General features: G+C 43.8%; 1 protein-coding gene across 5 annotated transcripts in view; it reads right to left on the bottom strand.

The window, feature by feature from the left end:
• Positions 1 to 22,608, bottom strand: part of YPEL2 (yippee like 2) — a 61,927-nt gene that overhangs the window by 5,723 nt on the left and 33,596 nt on the right. For 4 of the 5 annotated variants that reach the window (XM_070562340.1, XM_070562338.1, XM_070562339.1 and 1 more), the window contains exons 3-4: positions 4,485 to 4,528; positions 3,329 to 3,437 (exon numbers count right to left, since the gene is read on the bottom strand). The exons of the other annotated variant lie outside the window; for it this stretch is intronic. In XM_070562340.1, coding sequence (XP_070418441.1) covers positions 3,329 to 3,437; positions 4,485 to 4,528 — 153 coding nt within the window. The remainder of the gene's footprint in view (positions 1 to 3,328; positions 3,438 to 4,484; positions 4,529 to 22,608) is intronic. 5 annotated transcript variants of the gene reach the window in all.

Below are 22,608 nucleotides of genomic sequence, written 5' to 3'. Positions count from 1 at the left end.
TTTCAAACACACAGCAATGCTCACATATCTATTTTGTGTATTGTCTGTCTCCCATTACTACAATGTAAACTTTAAAGAAGGCAAAGAGTTTCACTGTTTTGTTCACTGCTGAATCTCCGTGCCTAGAAGACTGTGTGGCACATAAAAGCTCTTCAATAAATCACTGCTGAATGAACGAGTGCATGTATGTACCTAGTATCTTAGGAGAACTTGGTTTCTGATGCTAATCAGAAATCTGTCCAGTGGATGTATCCGTAAAGTTTGTGTCATAATTTTAAATTGTACTTTGTTAGGCTTAGAGAAAAGATGCTCAGGGAGAGAAACAAAGTATTGTGAGGCCAAACAGGTCTCCTTTTTCTTTCTTACCTTGCTGTTTCTATGTCAAATGTGTTAAGTCTGTTTTTCCTTCACTGCTCGTCTCCAGGGAGACAGCAGCTGTATGAACTCCAGGCTGAAGAACCTGGCAGCTCTCACACCCCACCCAGCTGCCAGGCCTCCAGAGGGAAAACCAGCTGGCAGTTACCATCCTAAACTTACAGCACTGTGGGCTCTCCCAGCTAATAAGCCGCACTGAAAGAAGTCCTGCATAGGTGCAGGATCAAAGGGATATTTTATCTGCAGACATAGGTACATAAAAACATCTTGGTGTGTTGTATAAAAAACCCTAGTCATCAGAGTCAGATGGCTGAGCTCCACGTACAGAGGCAGTGGATATGAGCACTTCCTCCTGAGTCCCCCAAATTGGTAAGTAACTCCTACGGTCGATAGGTTCTGGGCAGCATCTGTATGAACCGTATCTTCGGCTCTAGAGCTCACGGGCTCTGAGTTTCAGAACAAGAGTTCAGACTTGAGTCTCTTGTTGAGAGAGGAATCATTCCACATAGTGGAAAGAGAAGGGACACCGAGAGAATGTGCAAACACCACACACATACAAGAGCTGTGGGCTCAGCAGTCATTTCCCTGTGTGTGCGTGTGTGTGAGAGAGAGACACAGACAGAGAGAGAGAGAGAGAGAAAGGGAGGGAGAGAGATGTGTACACAACAGAAGAATGCGGTTTGGGAATAAGACCTATTGTTCCACAGTAGTCTGTTCAGGGTAGTGGGGAGGAAAAAAACAACGCTAGCAAAGTGAGAGTGTATCCCTATTAAACAACAACAAAAAGAAAAAAGAAAAAAAATTCAAGAGCCCCCAAGCCAAAGGGCACTTGCAAAATGTCACAACTGGACTCCAGTGGACAGAGCACTAGATCTGGAGTCTGCAGAAGGACCCCAGACTGAACCCCACTTCCGCTTCCTAGCATCAGAAGCATCACTCAACCACTCAACGTCCATTTACAATCTACAATTTAAAATTATAAACTTTTCATTTGCAAAACTGGGATGATTACAAGTACTTCACAGGATAATCATGAGGGTTAGAAGAAATAATGGAATGAAAGCCTGGAGCACTGAGCGTGGCACGTGAGCAGCGTGAGCAGCGATGAATACACCTCTGGGGAGATGGATGTTTCGCTACTGTCCTATGCACATCACCATGCTTGTCAAGCTGTTTTATCTGTTTACCTATCGCTTCCTTCCCTGGTTTCAGGACTATAAACACCCTTAGGGCAAGGATTGGATCTCATTCACTTTTGCATCCAGCACAAAGGCTTTCAATAAAGCTTTGTCAGAGGGAGTCATTTTACCTAAAGTAAGGAGCTAAACCAACCAACTCAGATTTATCTTCTGTTTGTAAGACAGCACATCCTCAAAGGATTGAGATAACCAACAGACTGGGAAACACAGAAGGGGCAGAACATTTCTGGATAACCAAAACCAGAACTGTGGACCCCAGATCACCCAGAGGGGACAGGCGGCCAGACAAGGGGACCAGAATGGCCAAGTCCAGTTTTTCCCACAACAAACAACCAAGGCAAGCAAAGGGAGCTGTGGCCAAACCATCTTGGCATCAGGAAACACAATGCCCAGGGTTTTTCTTTCTAATCCTGAACACTTCAAGGCAGATGAGAAAGAGAGAATCTAAAGGTGGTGCTGCTCCACTGTAGACTCCACTTACAGTAGGTTTTGAAGATCCTCACATTTTTGAACTTTATTTAAATGGAATCGTACTTTTATGTCTGGCTTCTTTTGCTCAACATCTTTTTTTAAGTAGACTTCATATTTTTAGAGCAGTTTTAGGTTCACAGCAAAAAGGAGCAGAAGGCATAGAGATTTCCCCTATACTCTGTTCTCACATATGCACAACCTCCCCCACTATCAAAATCTTACAGAGTGGTACATTTGTTACAATCAACAAACCTACATTGACGCATCATTGTCGCTCTGCAGGCAGTTTTGACTTCTTCTTCAGGTTCCTTCGGAAGCTGACTAACAGCAGGTCATAAGAGCCAGCCCCATACTGACTCCATGCCACTGACAGGACAGGGAATTTGAAGCATTTTACATGGAACAAATTGCCCTCTCAGAGACAGGCAGACTCATTTTTCAACATCCCCCAATGACAGAGGGCAAGGAAAAGCACTGTGATCAGATCTGCCAATAACAATAAGACAGCAATAATTCGAGTTTATTTTCATTGAACATATATACCTCCTCTCACCCTGGCAAAGAACTGCGCACTCTCCTAGGCACCAAGAGGACGTTAAAAATATTCGTTGAGTTAAATAATGAGGGAATGAATGTCCAGTTGAGAAAGTCCAGCCGTGACTCTACCTGACAGTGGACATTAATTAACATAATGCTTGATGATGCCTAGCACAGGGCCTAAGACCAGATATTCTGGGAGCATTTATTGGAGCATCAAAGAACATGGGCTCTACAGTCAGACCACTACCTGGACTCCTATCCTGGTTTGGCCATGTAAAGGGTAGATAACAACGAACATGCTATGAACCTCTCTAAGCCTCAGTTTCCTCATCCATAAAACAGGGATTAAAATATGACCTACCCTCCAGGGATACTATCAAGAATAAATAAAATAATGTAGGCCTGGAACATAGTAAGCTGTCAGGAAATGTTACATGCCGTTATCATTATTATTATTTATTAAATTGAAAGGCAGGGGTGTAGGCGTGTGTGTGTGTGTGTGTGTATCTCAGGGCACGTGTGAAGGGATGAGGAGGAGGAGGGGACTATCAGTGAGAAGGGAAGAATGAGTGTGGCAAACAGGAGTGTGTGAGGAACTGCTCTTGGGGCTCAGTTTCCTGTCCCGGTCTCAGACAATCCCACAAGGTCACGGGAAGCAAGAAGAGAAAGCCTCCTTCTAGTATGAGGCTCTCAGCTATTCCCTTCAAGACCCTCTCTCCACCAACCAGACTCCTCATACTTACATATTTCCAGCCCAGAGTGGTTTTGCAGTTTTCACAGTAAATGTCTGCGACTGCATGCAGTCCTGTTAGCAAGACTCGCTCTTCTGCAGGCCCACAGCCCACGTTAACTCTATGCCAAGGAACAGAATGAGAAAGAGGGAGCGGGTAGTTAGTCACATGTTCACCATCCGTTGGTCAAACTGCACTTCCAGAAAAAAATTAACTGAGCATGGCTGCCTCAAGGGAAGCCAACACCGAGAAAGGCATCGTCTGTAACGGAAATCAATAAGAACCCCCAAAAGGTATCCACATGGCAACATCTCCAGCGAAATGAATTTCAGATCCGTAAGTTCTGATTCAATGAGTCTACTAAAAGTAGTCTTTATGGTTGAGACTGTGCTTAGAATTTTTCTGACAGGTGCTTTTAATCTTGTGATTTAAGGGGACAAACTGACAACCACAATATGAAATCCATAGCTATGAGCACAGGAACTGAGAGCTTACAGAGGACCAAATGCAGCCGAAGAAGTCAAACCTGATGGCACAGTCTTGTCCTGATCACAAGCATGAGAGAGCCCTGGGTATCAAATATACTATAGTCCTTCACAGTGCAGGGATTATAGCAAGCTGAACATACTAGACTTCCATTTTCACAGCGCATCAGGCTTATGTGAGCTTCCCCTTGCTTTCCAAGGAAGAGGCTGCAAATGAGGTGCCCAGCAACGACTGAGGGCCGTGGCAGACTGTGCATCTGCAGGAGGGCATGCAGACTCCATTAACGGGGTCTTCCGTACAGCCTTACATCCTCCAGCAGATCTTGGAGGCTTCTGTTCACCCTCCCTCCTCCCCAGGGACACATCTCAGTTCTGGTTATGAGACCTCCATGTTGAGGCTCTCTCAGAAGCACTTCAGCTGCTTCCCTATGAGATTACAGCCCTCTAATGTGTCTCCTGGGAGTACTGAATATATTATTTTTAGCCAAAGATGCTGCCCCCAAAATTCCCCCAAAGATAACTGGCTACCAATTGTGGAGAATAATGCTCCACAGGTTTTTTTTTTTTTTTTTTTATTGTGGCAGAGAGGGCAAGGTTGATCACTTAATTATCACTGAGTGTTGCTTTTCCCCACCCCTCACAATCTGCACCAAGCAATGGATGTACCATTCAGAGACACTCACACTGAGTTAAAGAGGTATGCTCGTCCTTGACTTCCTTGGAACGACTGAAATGCAAGAAAACAAATCGAAGTTAGATATCCATTTCACCCACCCATTTGGGAAATAAGCCCCAAATCACAACAATCATGACCTTCCAGATTCACATAGCAAAAAGGGAGCAGTGAGCCAGTTACCAGTCCAGCTGGCAGATGGCATGGGCAGGAGGAGAAGGCAGAACAAACAGAGCCACAGAGCCCGGGTCAGCCTGCACTTGGACTCACCAGCCCAGGTGAGAATATATAAAATAGCCCAACTCCAAAATATCATCAAAAACTGATATCGTCTGATACAATTAATCCATTTGAGATAATTAATCCACATTGGTCTTTCTTGGACCCACTTGATTTCAGCCATCTGTGCTGGCCACAGCTTTCCTCGAATTGGCTAGGGCATGGAAACCAGTACAAGCACCTTTGCCTGCCCTCTTGGTCTAACCCTGAAGAAGAGAGCAAAGAACCCCCAAGGCAAGAATAAACCACCAAACCCACACTTCTCACTCATCTGGCATTCTTGTAGATCCTAACTGCCATGACAGTTACAATCCTCCTAAATGGGAGCACGGAAGCTCTCCTTTTGAGGTGTAAGCAACTTGATCTCTAGATCACAGGAATGCTCATTAAGCAGCAATCCTATTTAAACTTCTAGCTTAAATATGAGCTTCCTTCTTCCGGCTGGAGAGTGGCAGGGAACAGGAGAAACAGGAGCCAGAGCTTGCCATGCAATTTGGCGTCAACTTCCATTAACAGAGGCCCCATCCGTGTTTTCCTCCTCTGGTTACACTGAAACTTCTGGCTGACATGAGCCAGCCATGTTCTGCACTGCTTCCTGCATTTTTAATGTGGTCTGACAATTGCACCCTGAACTAAACATCCTAGTCTGCTCTGAAAACCACTCCGAAAATAAATAAACAAAAAAACAAATAAGGGACTCTCCCATGACCTGTTATTCAGTGGCTGGAGAAATCAGAGGGTGAATGGTTAACAGATGACCAGAGGGTATGAGAGAACCAGACAGGACACAGGTCACTGCACACGAGATAGTCACTGTCAGAAGCACAGAACTTTAGGGATCAGTGCTGCCAGCCAGAGAAAGGCAAAATTCTTGACTTGTGGAAAAACTGCCTTTGGGGCAGCTGGATTGTTGGTTGCCTCCAACCTACAAATGCACCAGAGGCCTTTGCTCCCAAGTGTAGCTCCAAGGAGCAAACAGATGTTCCCCAGCTGCTGTTCAGACCTAAATCAGCTCTCTCTTTCCTCTGGGGCTTGAAACATCCCTGGGGAATACAGCAGCTCCCAGACTAGAATTGAGCACGAATATGAGTGTCACAGTCTCAAAACCTGAAACCTGGAAGTCCATCCAGTGTTTGGATGAGACAATGTCCCAGTGACACAGACCACAAATTTGGCCAATCTGTTAATTCGATCTTGGAGCACAAAGACACCCAAGAACCTCTGCAGCCTCTTCTCTTGCTACTTTCCCACTGAGTCTTTTGCTCCAGTCAGGCCGAACCACATCCAGTTCCTGGAACCTGCATTTCATCAGTTTTGCCCACAATCTTCCCTCAAATGGGGAGGCTCTTCCACCTGACCAATCCTGAGCGTCGGTTCTGCTTCCTCTCTTTCGTAAGGCTTCCCCTGACCTCCCCAGGAAGAGGCACCGTCAGCACTCACAGTCTGGACTCCTCGTGTTCCCTGTCTGTTCCTTTCTCTTAGCAATTAGCATACTGGATTTAAACTGTCTGTTTATTTGTCTAACTCCCTCACTAGGATTGTGAGCCCTCTGAAGGCATGAGCCATGCCTTCAATCTCTCTCCGAACCCCCAGCACATAGTACATGGATCTGGCATACAGTAGGCATTTGTTAAATATTTGTTCCACGAGAGAATTGCCTCTAATTTCCTTTTTTCCTTAAATGGCTTTATTGATCTATAACTGACACATAATAAAGTGTACATATTTAAAGTGTACTATCTGATGAGTTTTGATATCTGCATATACCTGTGAAACCATCACCATAATCAAGATTATGGACTACCTATCATACCCAAAAGTTTCCTCATGCCCCTCTCAATCCAGCCTTCCCTTCCCTCCTCACCCGCTTCCCACTCGTCCACAGGCAGCCACTGCTTACTGTCACTATAGTTTCTATTTTCTATAATTTTTTATAAATGAAATCATACAGTATGTACTATTTTTTATCTGGCTTCTTTCACGTAGCATAATTCTTTTAAGATTCATCTATGTTGTTGCATATATCAACAGTTCATTTCCCCTTTTATTGCCGAGTCGTATTCCGTTCTATGGATTTACCACAGTTCATTTATTTTTGGTTTGATTTTAATAACGGGTTTGGATTAGATGACGTCTGAGTCCCCTTCCAGATCCAAAATTATATTCTCTTATGATTCTATGGTTCTACATCATGGATAACCAGGAGTGTCATTCTCTAAGAAATATTTGCTAAGACCTTCAAGTTCAGAGCTTAGAAGGATGTGGCTATGGAAAAACAAATTCTAGAAGACAGCAGGCAGGAAAACAACAACTTGAATCAGCAAAGCTTCACCATTTATTACAGGAAAGACACTTAGTTCTCAAATACTCACAGAACATCTACTATCTGCTAGGCGTAACTGGGAATGCAGGGTGAGGAGCGGCATAGTTAAGACTCTTCAGGGAAGCAGTATTCCCAAAAGGTACACAAGACAATTCTCCATGGCAGGGAAAAAATATTAGAAATTTTATCTATTTATTTTTATCTTAAAGAATCGTTTCACTAAATAGTCATAATATATAGATTGCCGCTGGGATCTTCCTGGGCTAGTAAGTGTCCTGTGTGTACCGGTATCTAGAAGGAAGTGTGGGGCTCTCACTATGGGGCGGGGGGACAGGGGTACCCTCCTTCTGCTTTCACTTTCAGCATATCATGAATACTGTTGTTTCTGTGCCATAGGATGCCAACAATGAGACTGATCTTATAAAAACAGGATCTTTAAATAGTAGGATCCTTGCAATTTTTTTGTAACGGGATAGAGTATCACAAAGAGGTTCACTTACATCAAAGTACTTAAAATTGTAAAGATGAGTTATGTATTTTTCTTTTGCTAAAAGATGAGCATTCGAAACTAGCTGGCTTTGTGATAAAAAGTAGCTGACAATACTATGCTACTTTGCAATATTTTCCACAAAACAAACACACTAAATCTGTCCCTTCAAAATAAAGGTTACATTTTTTTTTTTTTAAAGATTTTATTTTTTCCTTTTTCTCCCCAAAGCCCCCCGGTACATAGTTGTGTATTCTTCCTTGTGGGTTCCTCTAGCTGTGGCATGCGGGACGCTGCCTCAGCGTGGTCTGATGAGCAGTGCCATGTCCGCGCCCAGGATTCGAACCGACGAAACACTGGGCTGCCTGCAGCGGAGCACGCGAACTTAACCACTCGGCCACGGGGCCAGTCCCAATAAAGGTTACATTTTAACAGGGAATGGGAGTGTAACTCCTTTTCTAACGAAACTTGTGCTATGGAGAGAACTGGTATTTAGAAACGTTTTCATTTTATATTATCTTTGCAGTTTAACACTGATATGCCTGTACAAAAATTAATTCAAAATGGATGCTATTTAGAAGAAAATGCAGGAGAAAATCTTTGTGACCTTGTGTCAGAAAAGATTTCTTAGATACTACCCCAGATACACAATCTATAAAAGAAAAAACTGCTAAATTGAACTTCATCAAAACTTTAAACTTTTATTCTGAAAAAGACATTGTTAAGAGAATGAACAGATAAGCCATAGACTGGGAGAAAATATCTGCAAATCACATATCTGACAAAGGACTTGTATCTAAAATATATAAATAACTCTCAAAACTCAACAATAAGAAAACAAAAAAACCCAATTTTAAAATGGGCAAAAGATTTGAACAGACCACCAAAGATAAACACATGGCAAATAGGCACATGAAAAGATGCTCAGCATCACTAATCATTAGGGGAAATGTAAATTAAAAACACAAGATTATCACTACACACCTATTAGAATGGTTTATATAGATATATATATACATGGAACTCACCAAACCAAGTGCTGTCAAGAATGTGTAGCAACTGGAACTCTCATACATTGCAAAATGGCATAGCCACTTTGGACAGTTTGGCAGTTTCGTTTACCCAAGTGAAATAAAAACCTATGTTCACACAAAAACCATATGAGAATATTTTTAGCAGCTTTATTCATATTGTCCAAAACTGGAAACAACCTAAATGTCTCCTGGTGAATGGATAAACAAACTGGTATCACCATATAATAGCACTCTGTAACAAAAAGGAACAAACTATTGACACACATACCAACATGGATGAATCAGAAATGCATTAGGCAACGAAAATCAGTGGTTACCAAAGGCTATGAGTAAAGGGAGAGTTTGACGACAAAGGGGTAATAGGGGGAGATGGAACTGTTGTGTTATCTTGATTGAGGGAATGGTTACAAGACTATGTATTTGTCAAAACTCATAGGACTGTACAACAAAGAGTGAATTTTACTATGTAAAATTAAAAATATCTTTAAAAAATCTAATAAAATTTTTAAAATAATAAGCCATCTCTAAAATCTCCTACACCTGTGCACTGTACTCTTATTTGTACAATTAGGAATTGCAAACAATTCCTAATCTATTTAAAAGTATTCCAAACAAGCCTTGTTAAAAAACACTTTCCTAAAAGTTTGCAAAAGCAATTGCAAAGTTCAGCAAAAACTTTTACATAACTGGTAGATGGGCTGGAAAATGGGGATCAGGATTATCAGAAGCACAAAGATGCTCATGTTCCATTCAAATGTATCTTTCGTCGTAAGGACGTTTTCAGCGAGTACTGAAATACACTCTCCTGAGGACACAGCTTCAAATTACTGTATCAGAAAGTGATAAACCAAGATTTTTTTTTTAAAAAACAGCATATTCAATCACATATACCTGCAACAAAATAAGATTTAAAAATAAATTTATAATTGTTTTTGTCTTTCCTTCTTTTACATTACAGAAGCTATTAAAATTTTCTTTTTATATAGGTTTATAATGTACATATTACATAATAGGACATATATACCATTTATAAGCAAGTAAACATATATTAGGAGTATATACAGTTGTGTGTTGCCTAATGAAGGGGATACGTTCTGAGAAACACATCATTAGGCGATTTTGTCAGGCAAACATCAGATTATACTGAAAGGGAACAAAATTTGCCACCCTAAAAATGTGTCTCCTTAACATGAAGATTATTTTAGGCTGATTATTTTTAAGAAATAAAAAACTGAAAAGTTTTTCTCGTTACCTCCCCCTTAACTGCCTAAAAGAATTCATATAAAAAAACTTCTCTCAGGAAGCGAGCTATCACCTTTGCAGAAAATGAACTAGGAGATAGATGCGGAGGAACCTAGAAAAGCCTGTTTGTTGGGCACCCCTCTGAGTTCTTCTGTTTCTATGTGGCCAAACAAGCACTTGTTTTCTAAACCTTTGCTCCTTTTCACCACCTGTGAGTTGCCTTTCTTCCCTTTGAAGTCCCTGACTCTCCCCACTCCCAACATCTTCTTTCGTCTTTAGCTGAGGATGGTACTTAAGGTGAGGGCTTTGGCGTTTTGGTGAGTTAACTCAGTTTTCCTGGGTTTCTCCCATGTATATATATTATCAAACTTTTGTTTGTTTTTCTCCTGTTAATCTGGCTCATGTCAATTTAATTTAGACCAGCCAGAAGGACCCAGAAGGGTGGAAGAAAACTTCTTCCTCCTTTAGAGTACTCACACAACCCTAGAGGGTATAGCCTACTACCTACCTAGGCTACATGGTACTAATCTTATGGGACTGAAATGTCCCTATATGGCGCATGAGTGTGCTCAAACATTTTACTGATAGGGGTAAGTGATTTTACAAGTTTGCAGGCCACTGCTCTGGGGGTTCCAGTCCGCTTCAGGGCCGAGCCTAAGAGTAACCTTCTCTAGCCTGACAATGATTAGAATTCCTACAGAGTAGGGGTTGGGGAGGATGCATGGCAGAGAAGAGAAACACCAGTCAGGCCCAGAGGTGCCTCACAGGGTGCAAAGCCACTACAGTTCCTGCAGGCCTGTTCTACAAGAGTGTGCTGGCACTCTCGTGCAAGCACACACACAGGCCCACACTCTGCAAAGGGTGCCGAAACCAAACAGGGCTGTCTGGGTGGCAGCATCTGCTCAGGTATCCCCTGAGCCACAGTGTCTATGAACGTGTTTCCTCAGCCTGGCACTCAAGACCAGCTGAATTTCCTGGGGCAGAACTCTGGAAGCTCTTTCACCATGGCTTCCACGCTGGGCCCCTGCCAAGTCAACATTTATGATGGGAAAAACAGCCACTGAGAACAACAGGCATCTTGCAAATAGACACGGACAAGAATAGCCCCGGCTGGGTCACTGTATCCTGTGGGGCCCAGCCCAGCCTGGTGCTACCAGGCACAGCTTGGCACCCTCTTGAGGGAGGGTGGTACCGAAGGTGGGGAGACTGAAAGGAAGTTAAGGAAGCAATTAGAATGAAGCAAACAGAATTTCAGACCAGGAGATCCCAAACAGACTGTCAGACACATTTGTTTGCTGTCATTACTGCCAGGCAACAAGGCAGCTCTTTTCCATGTTGTGTATCAACCAAGGCTGGTGTTCAGGACTCCAGGAAAGGTCTTTTTGTTTTTTTTTAAAATTACACAAAACTTTTCTTCTGTCCTTTAAAGGAAAGTAATAGTTCCAGGCCCAGCCCTTCCAGCCAGCTCAAAGGAACGGAAAGGGCTTTGAGTTTCCTGTTTAGTAGCCAAAACCACTGATTTTTGGCCCCATTTGAAAGTCTGGAAGGCAGCAATTCCTCTTAAAAGTAGGAGGACTATTGAAAAATGAATAGTTTTGGAGTGAGGTGGCAACAAAGCAAATATGTGGGTTCCTTCCCCTTAGTGCCAGGCGCAGGTCCTCACCCTGGAGTCCTGTTCACTTGAACTGAGGCATGAAGTCCGCCTAGCATGAGGCAGAGCCTCGCAAACTTAGGCCCCCTTATCTCACTGGAAAGGTTAACCATTATCAACTAAGCATGTGCACCTCAGGAGGAGCGCAGAGAGATGAGGGAAGAAGATGGCCACCCGCCCAACTCAGCTGAAACCTCTGGGAGCTATATGAGCCCTTGCATGTCTACCTGTGGCAAGAGGATCTAGTCTTGGCATCAGAAATTCAGAATCAAAACCTGGTTTTACAACTCCAACTTATTCGCTACTCGACCTTGGGAGAATTATTCAGCCTGTCTCAGCTTCCACATCTTTTACACCTGTAGATGGGAACCATGCCTATTTCATAGAGTTGTTGAGAACAGTAAGTAAAACAAGATAAGTGAAACGCAGAGTAAAAAGGTCAGTTCCGCATCTTTCCTCTTTGGCCTTTTCAGGAGCCTGGGGAAGAGAAATGAAAAGGCTTCCTACTTGGTTCTTCAAAATTCTTCTCTTTGGTGATTCTGGTCTCCTCCTTTCTCTACTACTAAGACAAAAGGCACGTCTTCCACTCTTTGCAACTCAATGTCTCCATAAAAAATGGAAGGATGAGACTGAAGCTCCCCATGATCCTTTCCAGTTATAATATTCTGTGAATCCTTTAAAGGACTTGGTGCTTCTCCAACCTACCATCCATAGGTACAGGGTTAATTACACGGGCCTCAAAGAGGCAGCCTGCCAGAGTCTGAGTCCTGGCTTTGCCAGACACTAGCTATGTTACTAACATGGTCAAGCCAATTAACTTCTCTGAGACTCAATTTCCTAAGCTGTAAAATGGGCCCAAGAAAACAGTATTCACACTCACTATTTCTATAAATAGTGAGATTTGTAGAAGAAATAAATGAGATACTGTGTTTGAAAGGAAGTGCTTTATAAACATTGAGGTGCTACAGTCATGCATCACTTAATGACAAGGGCACCCTCTGAGAAAGGCATCGTTAGGTGATTTCGCTGTTGTGCGGATATCACAGAGTATACTTACACAAACCTAGATGGTCTAGCCTACTACACACCTAGGCTATATGGTACTAATCATACGGGACCACTATCACATATGTGGTGCATCGTTGACCAAAATGTCATGAGGCGAATGATTATATATATTTTGTTGTTGTTAGAATGTTTTTATTGTAAAGCTATAAAATAACTTATTGGTATAAAAATAAGTTGAGGGTTTTTCAAAATTGAAGTGTAATTCACATTACCATAAAAGTCACCCTTTTAAAGTATACAACTCAGTGGCTCTTGGTGTATTCACAAGGTTGTGCAACTATCACCACTATCTAATTCCAGAACATTTTCACCCCCCAAAAGGAAATCTCACATCATTACCAGTCACCTTCCATTTCCTCTGCCCACAGCCCCTGGGTTAGGGCACAAATCTGCTTTCTGTCTCTGTGGATTTGTTCAAGGGACTATATGCTACACTACGTACCATCTCAGTGCAAAGGCAGCAGAAGTGTTAAGTGGAGATACAAAGAAGGATTAGTAGAACCCCTGCCCTTGGGGTACTGGCTAAACACCCCACCTTAACAGATTGATATTCTGCTGAGGAGAGTCAGATCAATCCTTTTTCCTTTCTCATTCTTCTCTCCATCCATGGTTAGGCCTGGTGGAGTTTCCTATTTAGGGTCAAAGTAAGTCACAGGCTCCATTACAAAGAGCTGAAACCCAAGCAAAATACTGGATCCTGTTTGGATTTCACCCTTGAGGAAGCATATGGAGAAAGTGGGAAGGGTGATAATAAAGAACAATGAAAATGATGAAAACTTCCAGAATTGGAACCCAAGTGCCACTTAAAGGAACTGTGAATATTTAGCTAAGAGGAAAGAAGATTAAAGGGGATTTCTTCCATCCTCTCTGCAATAAGAACAAGAGGAAATGGACTTAGATGGAAATAAGAGAGACTTGGGTTAATCATAAGGGAAGAATTTCCTACTCTATGACTTCCACACTAGGACATAGGTCACCAGGAAAGACTAGGAAAGAACAACGCCATTCTACGCGTTTATGGTTTACAAAAAGCTTTTACGTATCTGTCTAAAAACTTTGAGATGGGGTAAAAAGCCATGTGTGCTGCTTAAGGGCAGAAGCATGGCCTCCTACAGCGCTCCTCCCCTGGCTTTGAGCTTGGTTAGGTCTCAATTCACCCTCACATTCCCTAAACAGATGGAGGGAGGGGCAGGGAAGGGACTGGCTCTAAAGGAGGAAATATCTGCTGTGTGGAGTCATAAAATTCCAAGGGCATGGGAGCATACACGATGCAATCGATGCAAGGAACGGAACAGCAAAATCAAAAGGTGGTGAGGGGCCTGGGTCCCACAGTTTATTGCCGAAAGGGGGAGATTCTGGGATCTAAGTCACTTACTGATCAGACCTTTCAAATTCACCTTCCTGTTGACCTATGTGAAACGGGCTGCTTTCACGGATGGACCTAGAATAGAGAAACGGAACAGAGAAAGATCCTGCAAGCTCTGCTCCCCAAGGGTGTCGTGTCTGCCTGATGTTTAGCAGGAAGGATGCAGGCTTTGGAGCCAGGGAGGCCTCAGACGCAGCCCTTAGCTGTGTAACTTGGGGAAGTCACTTCATCTTCCTGAGCCTCAGGGTCTGATGCACAAAAGGGAAAAGCATAATCCCTAGTCCACAGTGCCCTATTCCAAAGGGACGTTGTGAGTGTTAAATAAATGCCTGTACATAAAGCACAGTGCCTGGCTCATAAAAAGCATTTAATGAATGTTTGTTTCTTTCACACTACCACAGCCTTTCAGGATTTAAAATGGGAGCTACATGACTAGTCTGGAAGGGCTGGGCTCTCTTACCAGAGCTTCTCCAGACTCTTTTGCACCACCCCCGGCTACAGCTACAGACCCCCACAGCTCCTCTCCCACACCTCTCCCAGCTGTCCTAAGGGCCTCAGATGTGGCTTGGGGCCGTGTGGTTGTTCTCTGCTGAACCAACAGCAGATAAGGCTCTTTAGTCTGTGGCAAAGGGTTAGGACAGTAGATGCCAATGTAAACATGCAGCCAGTGGGAAAACAGATGCTGCCAGCTCTCAACATCCTGCGTTCTCTCCTTGCTCTCCACAGAAAAGGCATGGAAAACATGCATTCTCCAGGAGGAGAAAGAGCAGGGGATTCCCATAATCATACAAGCCCCATGCTCTACAGAAGAATGCCTGACATGTCCCCCTCACTGGGTCTGTTTAGGCAGACTGGCTTCCAAGTTAGATAGCAGAGGTGGTGAAATCAGGATGTAATGGCAGCTAGTCATTAAGAGCTTGCTCCTTTGCAATTCAGTTCAAATATAAAATTAAACTTTAAGGGGGCTGAAAAATGGAGCTTAAATTTCTCTCAAAACCATCAGGCCTTTGAAAACAATTCACTATGAGCTGCTAAAGCTACAAAGATAATACAAGTGAATATAGCTAGCAAGGACAAATACCAATTTCTTGGATTTATGTTTCAATCTACACTTCTGTTCCCAAAGCCAACCAGGCGTTGGAAATGAAAAAGTCCTTAGACTACAAAGAATGTCTGTGAAGTCAGCGGGCAAAACCTACAGACTCTCAAGGTAAGTCTTCCCCTACAATCAATTCAGGCAAAAAGACCAGAAAAGGCTTCCCTCCAAGACTGAAGCCACATGCTATAGAGGGGATTGCTTTTAAAATATTTTCCAGCAAACAATCACTACAGTGAAATTGGACAGAGTTTACAGATGAGATTAAGGGGGCTCATTAAATTGGAAATTATGAAATAAGAACAGTAATGGCTCACATTTATAGAGGGCTTACTATACGTCAGGCAGGCAGAGTTGTTTCACACAAGCCAAGTATTTAATCCTCTCAACAATCTGATGGGGGAGGCCCAATCATCACCCCATGTTACAGATGGGAAAGTAAGGCAAAGAGAGGTTAAGACATGTGCCTAGGGCCAAACAATCAACACTATGTGACAGAGACCCAGGCAGTCTGGCTCCGAAGTCTAGGGGAGAATGAACAAGGGAGTTGTCCAAATGACTTCCTAAAAGAAAGGAGTCTAACAGAATTAGACTAATACTGACACGTATATAGGACTTCAGAATGCACAAAGCACTTTCACATACGTTAGCTGATTCAACCTGCAAAACAGAGGTGGAAACTGAAGCCCAGAGCTGTTCAAGTGACTTACTCATGTTCACACAGCTTCTGGGTCAAGGTCAGAACTTAAATCCACAGCTTTTGACTCCAAGTCCCAAGATTTTTCTAGAACACGTTCACTTGGAAAATCTGTCTCTTTGATGAAGAAGGGTAGATCAAGATGTCAGAACTGATGAAAATCTCTCAGGCTATTCAACTTTCTCTGCTCTGACTCCATATTTACTTAGCAACTGTGTAAATTTAATTCCCTCGCTCAAGTGGGTTTACCTTCAAGAAAGATAACACACAGTCCAAGCTTTCAGGCTTATCTGTTCCACTGTAAATTAATGAATTAGAATTCTGGTCTACCAGTTAGCTTCCTGTGAGTTGTGTTAGGATGAATCACTTCACCAGAGCTTGGTCACTCTCGAGCGAATGCATAAAATTCAATCTGTAAACCCACAATGCTCAAGGCTGACTGAAGACCATCAAGGGCATGTTCTCTGCAACCCAGCCCGAAAACAGCCTTTCCAGCTCACTACTGAATGCGTGATTCTCATTTCACAGCCCATGGGAAAATATAAAGCAAAGAAGCTCCTTAAAATTCCTTCTTTCTTTAGCACCTGGACTTCATGGCAAAGAATGAGCAAAGAACCCAGAACGATGCTTGGGGAATTTGTAAAAAGAGAAATACTTAACTAATTGCAGTCTGCAGGAATCTCATGCAGTGGATTGCGGTTTTAGTACAGTGCAGGATCTCAAAACAAAACAAAATATACATATGACTTTATCCACTTTTAATTTCATAGACCATTGGGATTTGAAGGAGCCCCAAAGGTCAACCACTCACCCGATGCATGGCTCTTGTCCACATTTCTACCAAACCTCTGCTTAAATACTTTCAGGGACAGTGAACTCACTACCTCCTGAGGAAATCCATTCTACTACCAGTCGCTCTGACAATACTACAATTCCCTATAAATGCTGAACTCTTGTCTCCTGAGAGTTCCCTGAATCCTCCATCTTTATATCCTTTGACACCAAATAATACTTTAAGTTATAGCTTTAAAGCTATTATCTTGCCCGCATCAAGGTTTCCTTCTATGGGCTAAGCCTCTCCCAGTTTAGCAGCTTGGTGTAGTGAAAGAATCATGTAGTTGGATGAACTGGCTTCAATTCCCAGCTCTGGCGCTTCCTCTACCTTGTGCTCCTGGATATATCCGCCTCTCCGACCTCAAGTTCCTCATCTGCCAAATGGGATAACAATACCCGTCTCACAGAAAGTAAAGTGCCTGGCACATAACAGGCCCTCAATAAATGGTAGCATCCTTCCTACCACCAGTTCCTTCAAAATTCCCCTATGTGGCATGGTTTTACCCTCACCAAGTTTACCACTGTCTTCTAAACCTGATTTTCCTTTTCATACCAGGTGTTCCCTAAACACTTTCAACACTTTCCTCCCCTGGACATGCTAATCAAAGCACAAAGCCTTGCTTAAACAATTGGGCTTCGGGTTACACATACAAACTAAAGTAGGTGGGTTAATGTGTGCTTCCCTACTGGGGCAGTGGTCCAGCATTAGGCTTTCCTTCTGTGAGCATATTAGCATATGTCTATATTTAACTTCTGTATTCATATACCCCCAGGGGCTGGGTTTGGGAGTAGAGTTATATGTAATAGTTATGAAGGAAGAGACGAGGTAACTTAAAAGGGTCATGGTGGGGTTTGAAGAAATCACAGCCAAAGAGTTCTTATGAAACAGACACGAGCATGTAAATGTTAGAAAGATTTGAGCAGAAGGTGCTTGCCAAAGTGCAAAAGCTGGGCACTGGTGATTCTCAGTATTCCCTCTAGAAACAGAACACGGCAGGGTCAGAATACCCACTCCCACCCCTGCCAGGCAAGGCTGGATCATCTGCCTCCAACTAGTATGATGTCCTTGGGCAGATCCCTGATCCTCTGACCTGGGAGTTGCGTCATCTGTGAAATGAGGGGGTTGAGTAAGGTCTCTTACAAGGGTGAACATTCTGTGAGTCCATATTCTCAAGAGAGTAGAGGCCTCACACAATACACGAACATTTCTGACTCAGAGTTAGGCCTCTTCTCTCATGTTTTTAAACTTCCTGTTTATCTGCATAAAAGGTTTTCTCTGCTCATCAGTGACCTATCTTATCTGATAATTCCTCACTTAAGACTCTCATCTTTAAAACACAAAGACTTAAATCCCTTTCACATATTCTGGTGTTCAACTTCCTTTCTTGGCCAACATAAAGGCCATGGGCACATTGTGAAATGTCAAGCATTGGAAAATCATCTCCTAGGCAAAAAAGTTTTGTGTCACACTCAAGCAGTCTATGATAGTAAAAAAATTGGTCGGGGGAGAGGTGGTATCTAAATGTCCAGAGCTAAGGGTCTGGCTCAGAATATTGTGGTAAGGTCATATGAAGCAATACTGTACCTCCATAATTATAAATCAACAAATACTTAATGAGCAGCTGTGTCCTGGACCTTGCTTGGCACCAGGGAGAATATAGTGAGCCGGCTGTGTCCTGGAGGTACTTACAATATACCTAATCAGAAAATAGGACTAAAATACATAAAATACGTACATAACAACGTATATCACTGTAATACATTATGAAAGATAAAGGAGTTTTGAGAACATGGACAAGACTGGGGAGGATGAGAGGGTTCTAGGTGGGCTGCTTACAGCAGAGGGCTTTCCCTAGAGAGGGAGTAAGGTGGAAGAGACCGTGAGGGCTTCGCACAGCCTCAGCACAGGCTGGCTATATCCCCACCTCCTTGCCAGGGGAGGAGAAGCCAGCAGTGGTCCCCAGATGTTTGCGACAGATAATAATAAAATCAATGATACTTCCTATCTCCCACAGTTTGATACTGCCTCAGGGCATTGTCTCAAGTATTATCTGTGTTTTAAGTAAAGAAAGACAGCAGCCTATGGGGATAGAGCCACTTCTGAAAGCCAAATCTCAAAAAGCCCCTGCCTCTCTTTTGGGCACTCATGTTGTTTTGAAGTGAGTGTGAGCATTGTCTATTGTGCACACATCTAAACACAGGGCATTCTTATCACTCCCCTAGCCACTAATCTTCCCTTATTGATGGGGGTGGTGGAGAGGGTGTGGGATCCCCAACAGGACTGGGCAGCAAATTTGAAAGCAGAACTTGTTAGTTTTTAAACAAGGACCAGCCAGTTGGACCACAGCATGGGTGTTTCCATGCAAATCGCAGCACTTTCAAGTTGCTCCATGAGCTGAGCCCAGCCAGGACAGCAAGCGGCGGGGTTTTTTTTTTTTTTTTTTTGCAGCCAGCTCTTTGATTAGGTCTAGAGAGGGACTCAATTAGCATCATGGAAACACAGAGCAGATTTCAGAAAGGAAAGGTCAGCTGAAAGCCTGAGCATTTGCTATCAGCCATCTGCCAAGCAGGAAGTGCTACTCAGATCTATTTTTAATCATCTTCCCCAGGCGAGGGCTCCTGGGAGAAGGCAGAGGCCAGACTTATTCCAAGACAAACATTTAATTGCTACCTTTTGGTACACATTTTTAAGTAGTCTCTGGATAGTCTGGACATCACTTTAAATAAATTCTGGGTACCAATCTATACAGAGAGGCCCAGCTCTTGGGTTCTGTCACGTTGGCATATATCTACAAGGTTATCTTTAGAAGCCATGGTTGGAGATCTCTTCTTGGGGAAATTACCTGAAACTGTTTGGAATACTAACTCCACGTAACATAATAATCCCTATAACCAGGTTCCAGGTATTTGCGTTGGTTGCAAGTGACAGGGAAGACAGAAGAAGAGGTAGGAGTTTAAGTCCAGGGTACGTGTTCATTCTCCAAAGCAGTGAGACTGGCAAAGCTACCTGTGCAGACTTCCTAGTCACTCTCATTTTTATCTTAAGCACATCTATCACTTCAGAAAGGTAAATTAAAACCAGTTCATCTGGCAGTAACTCATTTGTTACTCACGATATGGACTGGCTAAAGGAGAAAAGCTTCATCTCAATTCCCAGGGACCCAGCCTATGCTGTGGCTGGTCCATCCAGACACAGGAACATTTTGTCCATTGGCTTCTTCCCCCTCCCGTCTCGCAGCAGCACTCATGTCTCAGTTCCACCCAGCCCAAGGAATGAAACATCTCTGCGAGGTCTGGACAATGAGTCTGGCATAGCCATGGCAGATTATGCAGAAATAGAGCCTGGCTCAGGAGCCCCTGCATTCTCCCAGCCCACAATGAACACAGAGTTTCCTTGTCTCTGGACACTTACAAACTTTCAGCCTCCAATTTCCACCCTAAGGTAAAGCCTAAGCCTATGTACAATTGCAACTCAGCCAAGTCAAGTTCCATCTGCCAAAAAAGGACTAGGGCCAGGCAGCTAGCCACCACCCAGGGCCTCCCTGTCAAACACAACACCGCGGACCTGAAGTACCCACTATGCCCTATGACAAAGGGACAAAGGGGTCTGCTGCAGGTTTTACCCACCTCTCCACCCTCCCCCTTCCCTCCTCTTAGGAGCTTATCTGTGGGTGAGCAGCCGATGGGAAAGCTAAGCTGAAAGGGCACCTTGGCTGTGGGATCTCTGCCTGAGGATGTGAAATAAGAGACTAGGTATTTGGGGCAACTTAACACCAGCAGAAGCCCAGCCAGAAGCCAGGGAGGAAGGAACTGAATAGGGAGACATGACAGGAGATCTAATGGGGTGGGGTGCCGGGTGGGGGGGGGGGCGCCTGGAATGCCTCCCCTCAGTGCTCTGGAACTCTGCTCTAGTGAGCTGGGGCACACATGTCCTGGAGAAAAAGGAAAAGGCCACTGCATAGGGTCACTGCCGCTGACCCAGTTGGACCACAAATTAATTAGGGCTTCTGAGCCTTGCTGACTCTTGAGTTCTTCCTCTTTCTGGTTTCAAGAGCAAAGGGAGTTAATTAGTAAACAGCTTAAGAAAGAATAACTCTTCTGCCTTGCTGAGGATCACCTGTGCTCTTTCTCCACCCCTTCCCTGTTTGCCATGGCTCTAGGAGTCAGATAACTCTTATTTTTCAAAAAACCACAGAAGAGACCATGGGGTGCCATGTTTGGTTCAAGTGTAAAACCTCAGGAACAGGGGTTACCTGGAGATTTCAGAGCCAGGCAGACCACCTGGGAAGGACCAAGAGAGTAGGCTGGGCTGGGTTCCTCTGCTCATTCAGAGCAAGAAATAGACCGGGCGGTAGAGCACTGAGGGGTACACACTAGGGGTCAGGCCTGAATTCCAATTCTGGTTCTACCATTTCCTAGCTGGTTAGTTCAATTTGGTTAGTTCAATTTAAGCGTCTAAGCGTCATTTTCTTCATCTGAAATGGGAACAATAGCAGTACATCTCTCTGGGCTGGTATGAGACAAAAGATGTGAGTCATATGAAAAGTACCCAGCACAGTGCCTGGCATTTAGCAAACATTCAGTAAAATAACTATTGTCATCATTATTAGAAGAAGGCCTCCAGAGAGCTCTTTCCTTTTTCAAACAAATGTTAGTCAGAACCACCCTCTGGGCCCTCAGGGAATGGAAAGGGCTAGATGGTGGACAGTGGACAGTAGGGACAGGATGTGTAGCTACTTTCAAAGTAGTGAGCACTTGTCCTAGAGCACTGGCTCCCAGATATTAGTACTCTCGCAGGGGTGGAGGGCTGCTTGTTAAAAATACAAATCCCCAGTAGGGCTGGGATTAGGATGAGGCAAGCCAGAGAGCTGGAACGCAACCTTTAAGGAGGCACTCGCTCTGAGGTGCTGCCCTGCACTTGTGCAACCCGGAGAGTGAGTGCCTCCTTAAATCTTGGGCCCTAGGTGACTTGTTCCTTCCCCTAGTCAGGGCCTTAATTCCCAGTCACATTCAGACCTACACAGCAGGAATCTCTGGAGGTGGGACCTGGAGATCAGCCTTGTTATCCTAAGTTATTCTGATGTTCTGTCAGAATTGAGAGTCACTGCCCAAGAATTCCCATTTTCTAATACCAATTTTAACTACTTGCAGACAAGCCCTAAAATACATGAAGACTGCAGAAGCCACTTATAGGCCCCCTCACTTTGCCCTGTCCAAATCCCCACAGCCACATCAAAAGACATCTGAATTCTACAACTCACTTCTCCCATTAAAGTAATAGAAAAATTCATAAATGTGAGGTTGCAGTTGCCAGCCTACGATGCCTCAGTGAGCCTCAAGCAGCCAGGAGGGTCATGCGTGAGGGAGTACCTGGCCCAGCAAACTGGGGAACCCAGGCCCCAGGGAACTTTGCAAGGCCCTCTTCTCAAAGTTATGGGCGTTTGGTGTTTGCCAATGATTTATCTGGTTGCTGTTTAGCTGAAGGCATCACCAGAGAGGAACTGGTTCTGGTTATTAATTACAGCCACTGACTTAATTATCGGTGCTTATTAACGTTATACACATCAACATTCCTGTTAACACAAAGCTCATAGATATAAGGTTTATAGAAGCTGGACAAGTTGATTTTCCAAAATAGGCCATGTTATAATATTCTACTCCAATCTCAATCAACTGCTAACACTCCCTTGCTTAAAACCTTTTGGTGGCTCCCCACAGTACACAGAATTCAATCTGAACTCCTTAGCTGGGCCTTCTGGGCCCCGTGTGATCCACCCCTGCTGACCTCCTGCTTCCCTCTCACCCACCCTGCGCTCTGCCTCTCACTTGTGGTCCCCAGGCTTGATCTCCCCTAGAATGTTTCCCTGCCTCTGCTCAGAAAGGATTCTTCCTTTTTTGTTTACTTAGTAAACACTCATCCTGCTCTTTGCCCCCACAGCATTCTGAATAATTACCTACTCAAGGCCTCTGTTTCCCTACAGCTTATAACAGTTTACCTGTTTGTCTTCCCCACTAGATCACAAGCTACTTAAGGGCAAGAATTTTGGTGTGTCCATT

This window comes from Equus przewalskii, chromosome 10 (genome assembly GCF_037783145.1).
Source record: "Equus przewalskii isolate Varuska chromosome 10, EquPr2, whole genome shotgun sequence".
In the NCBI taxonomy this organism is placed as follows: Eukaryota; Metazoa; Chordata; class Mammalia; order Perissodactyla; family Equidae; genus Equus; species Equus przewalskii.
This window is presented reverse-complemented; position numbering and strand designations above follow the sequence as displayed.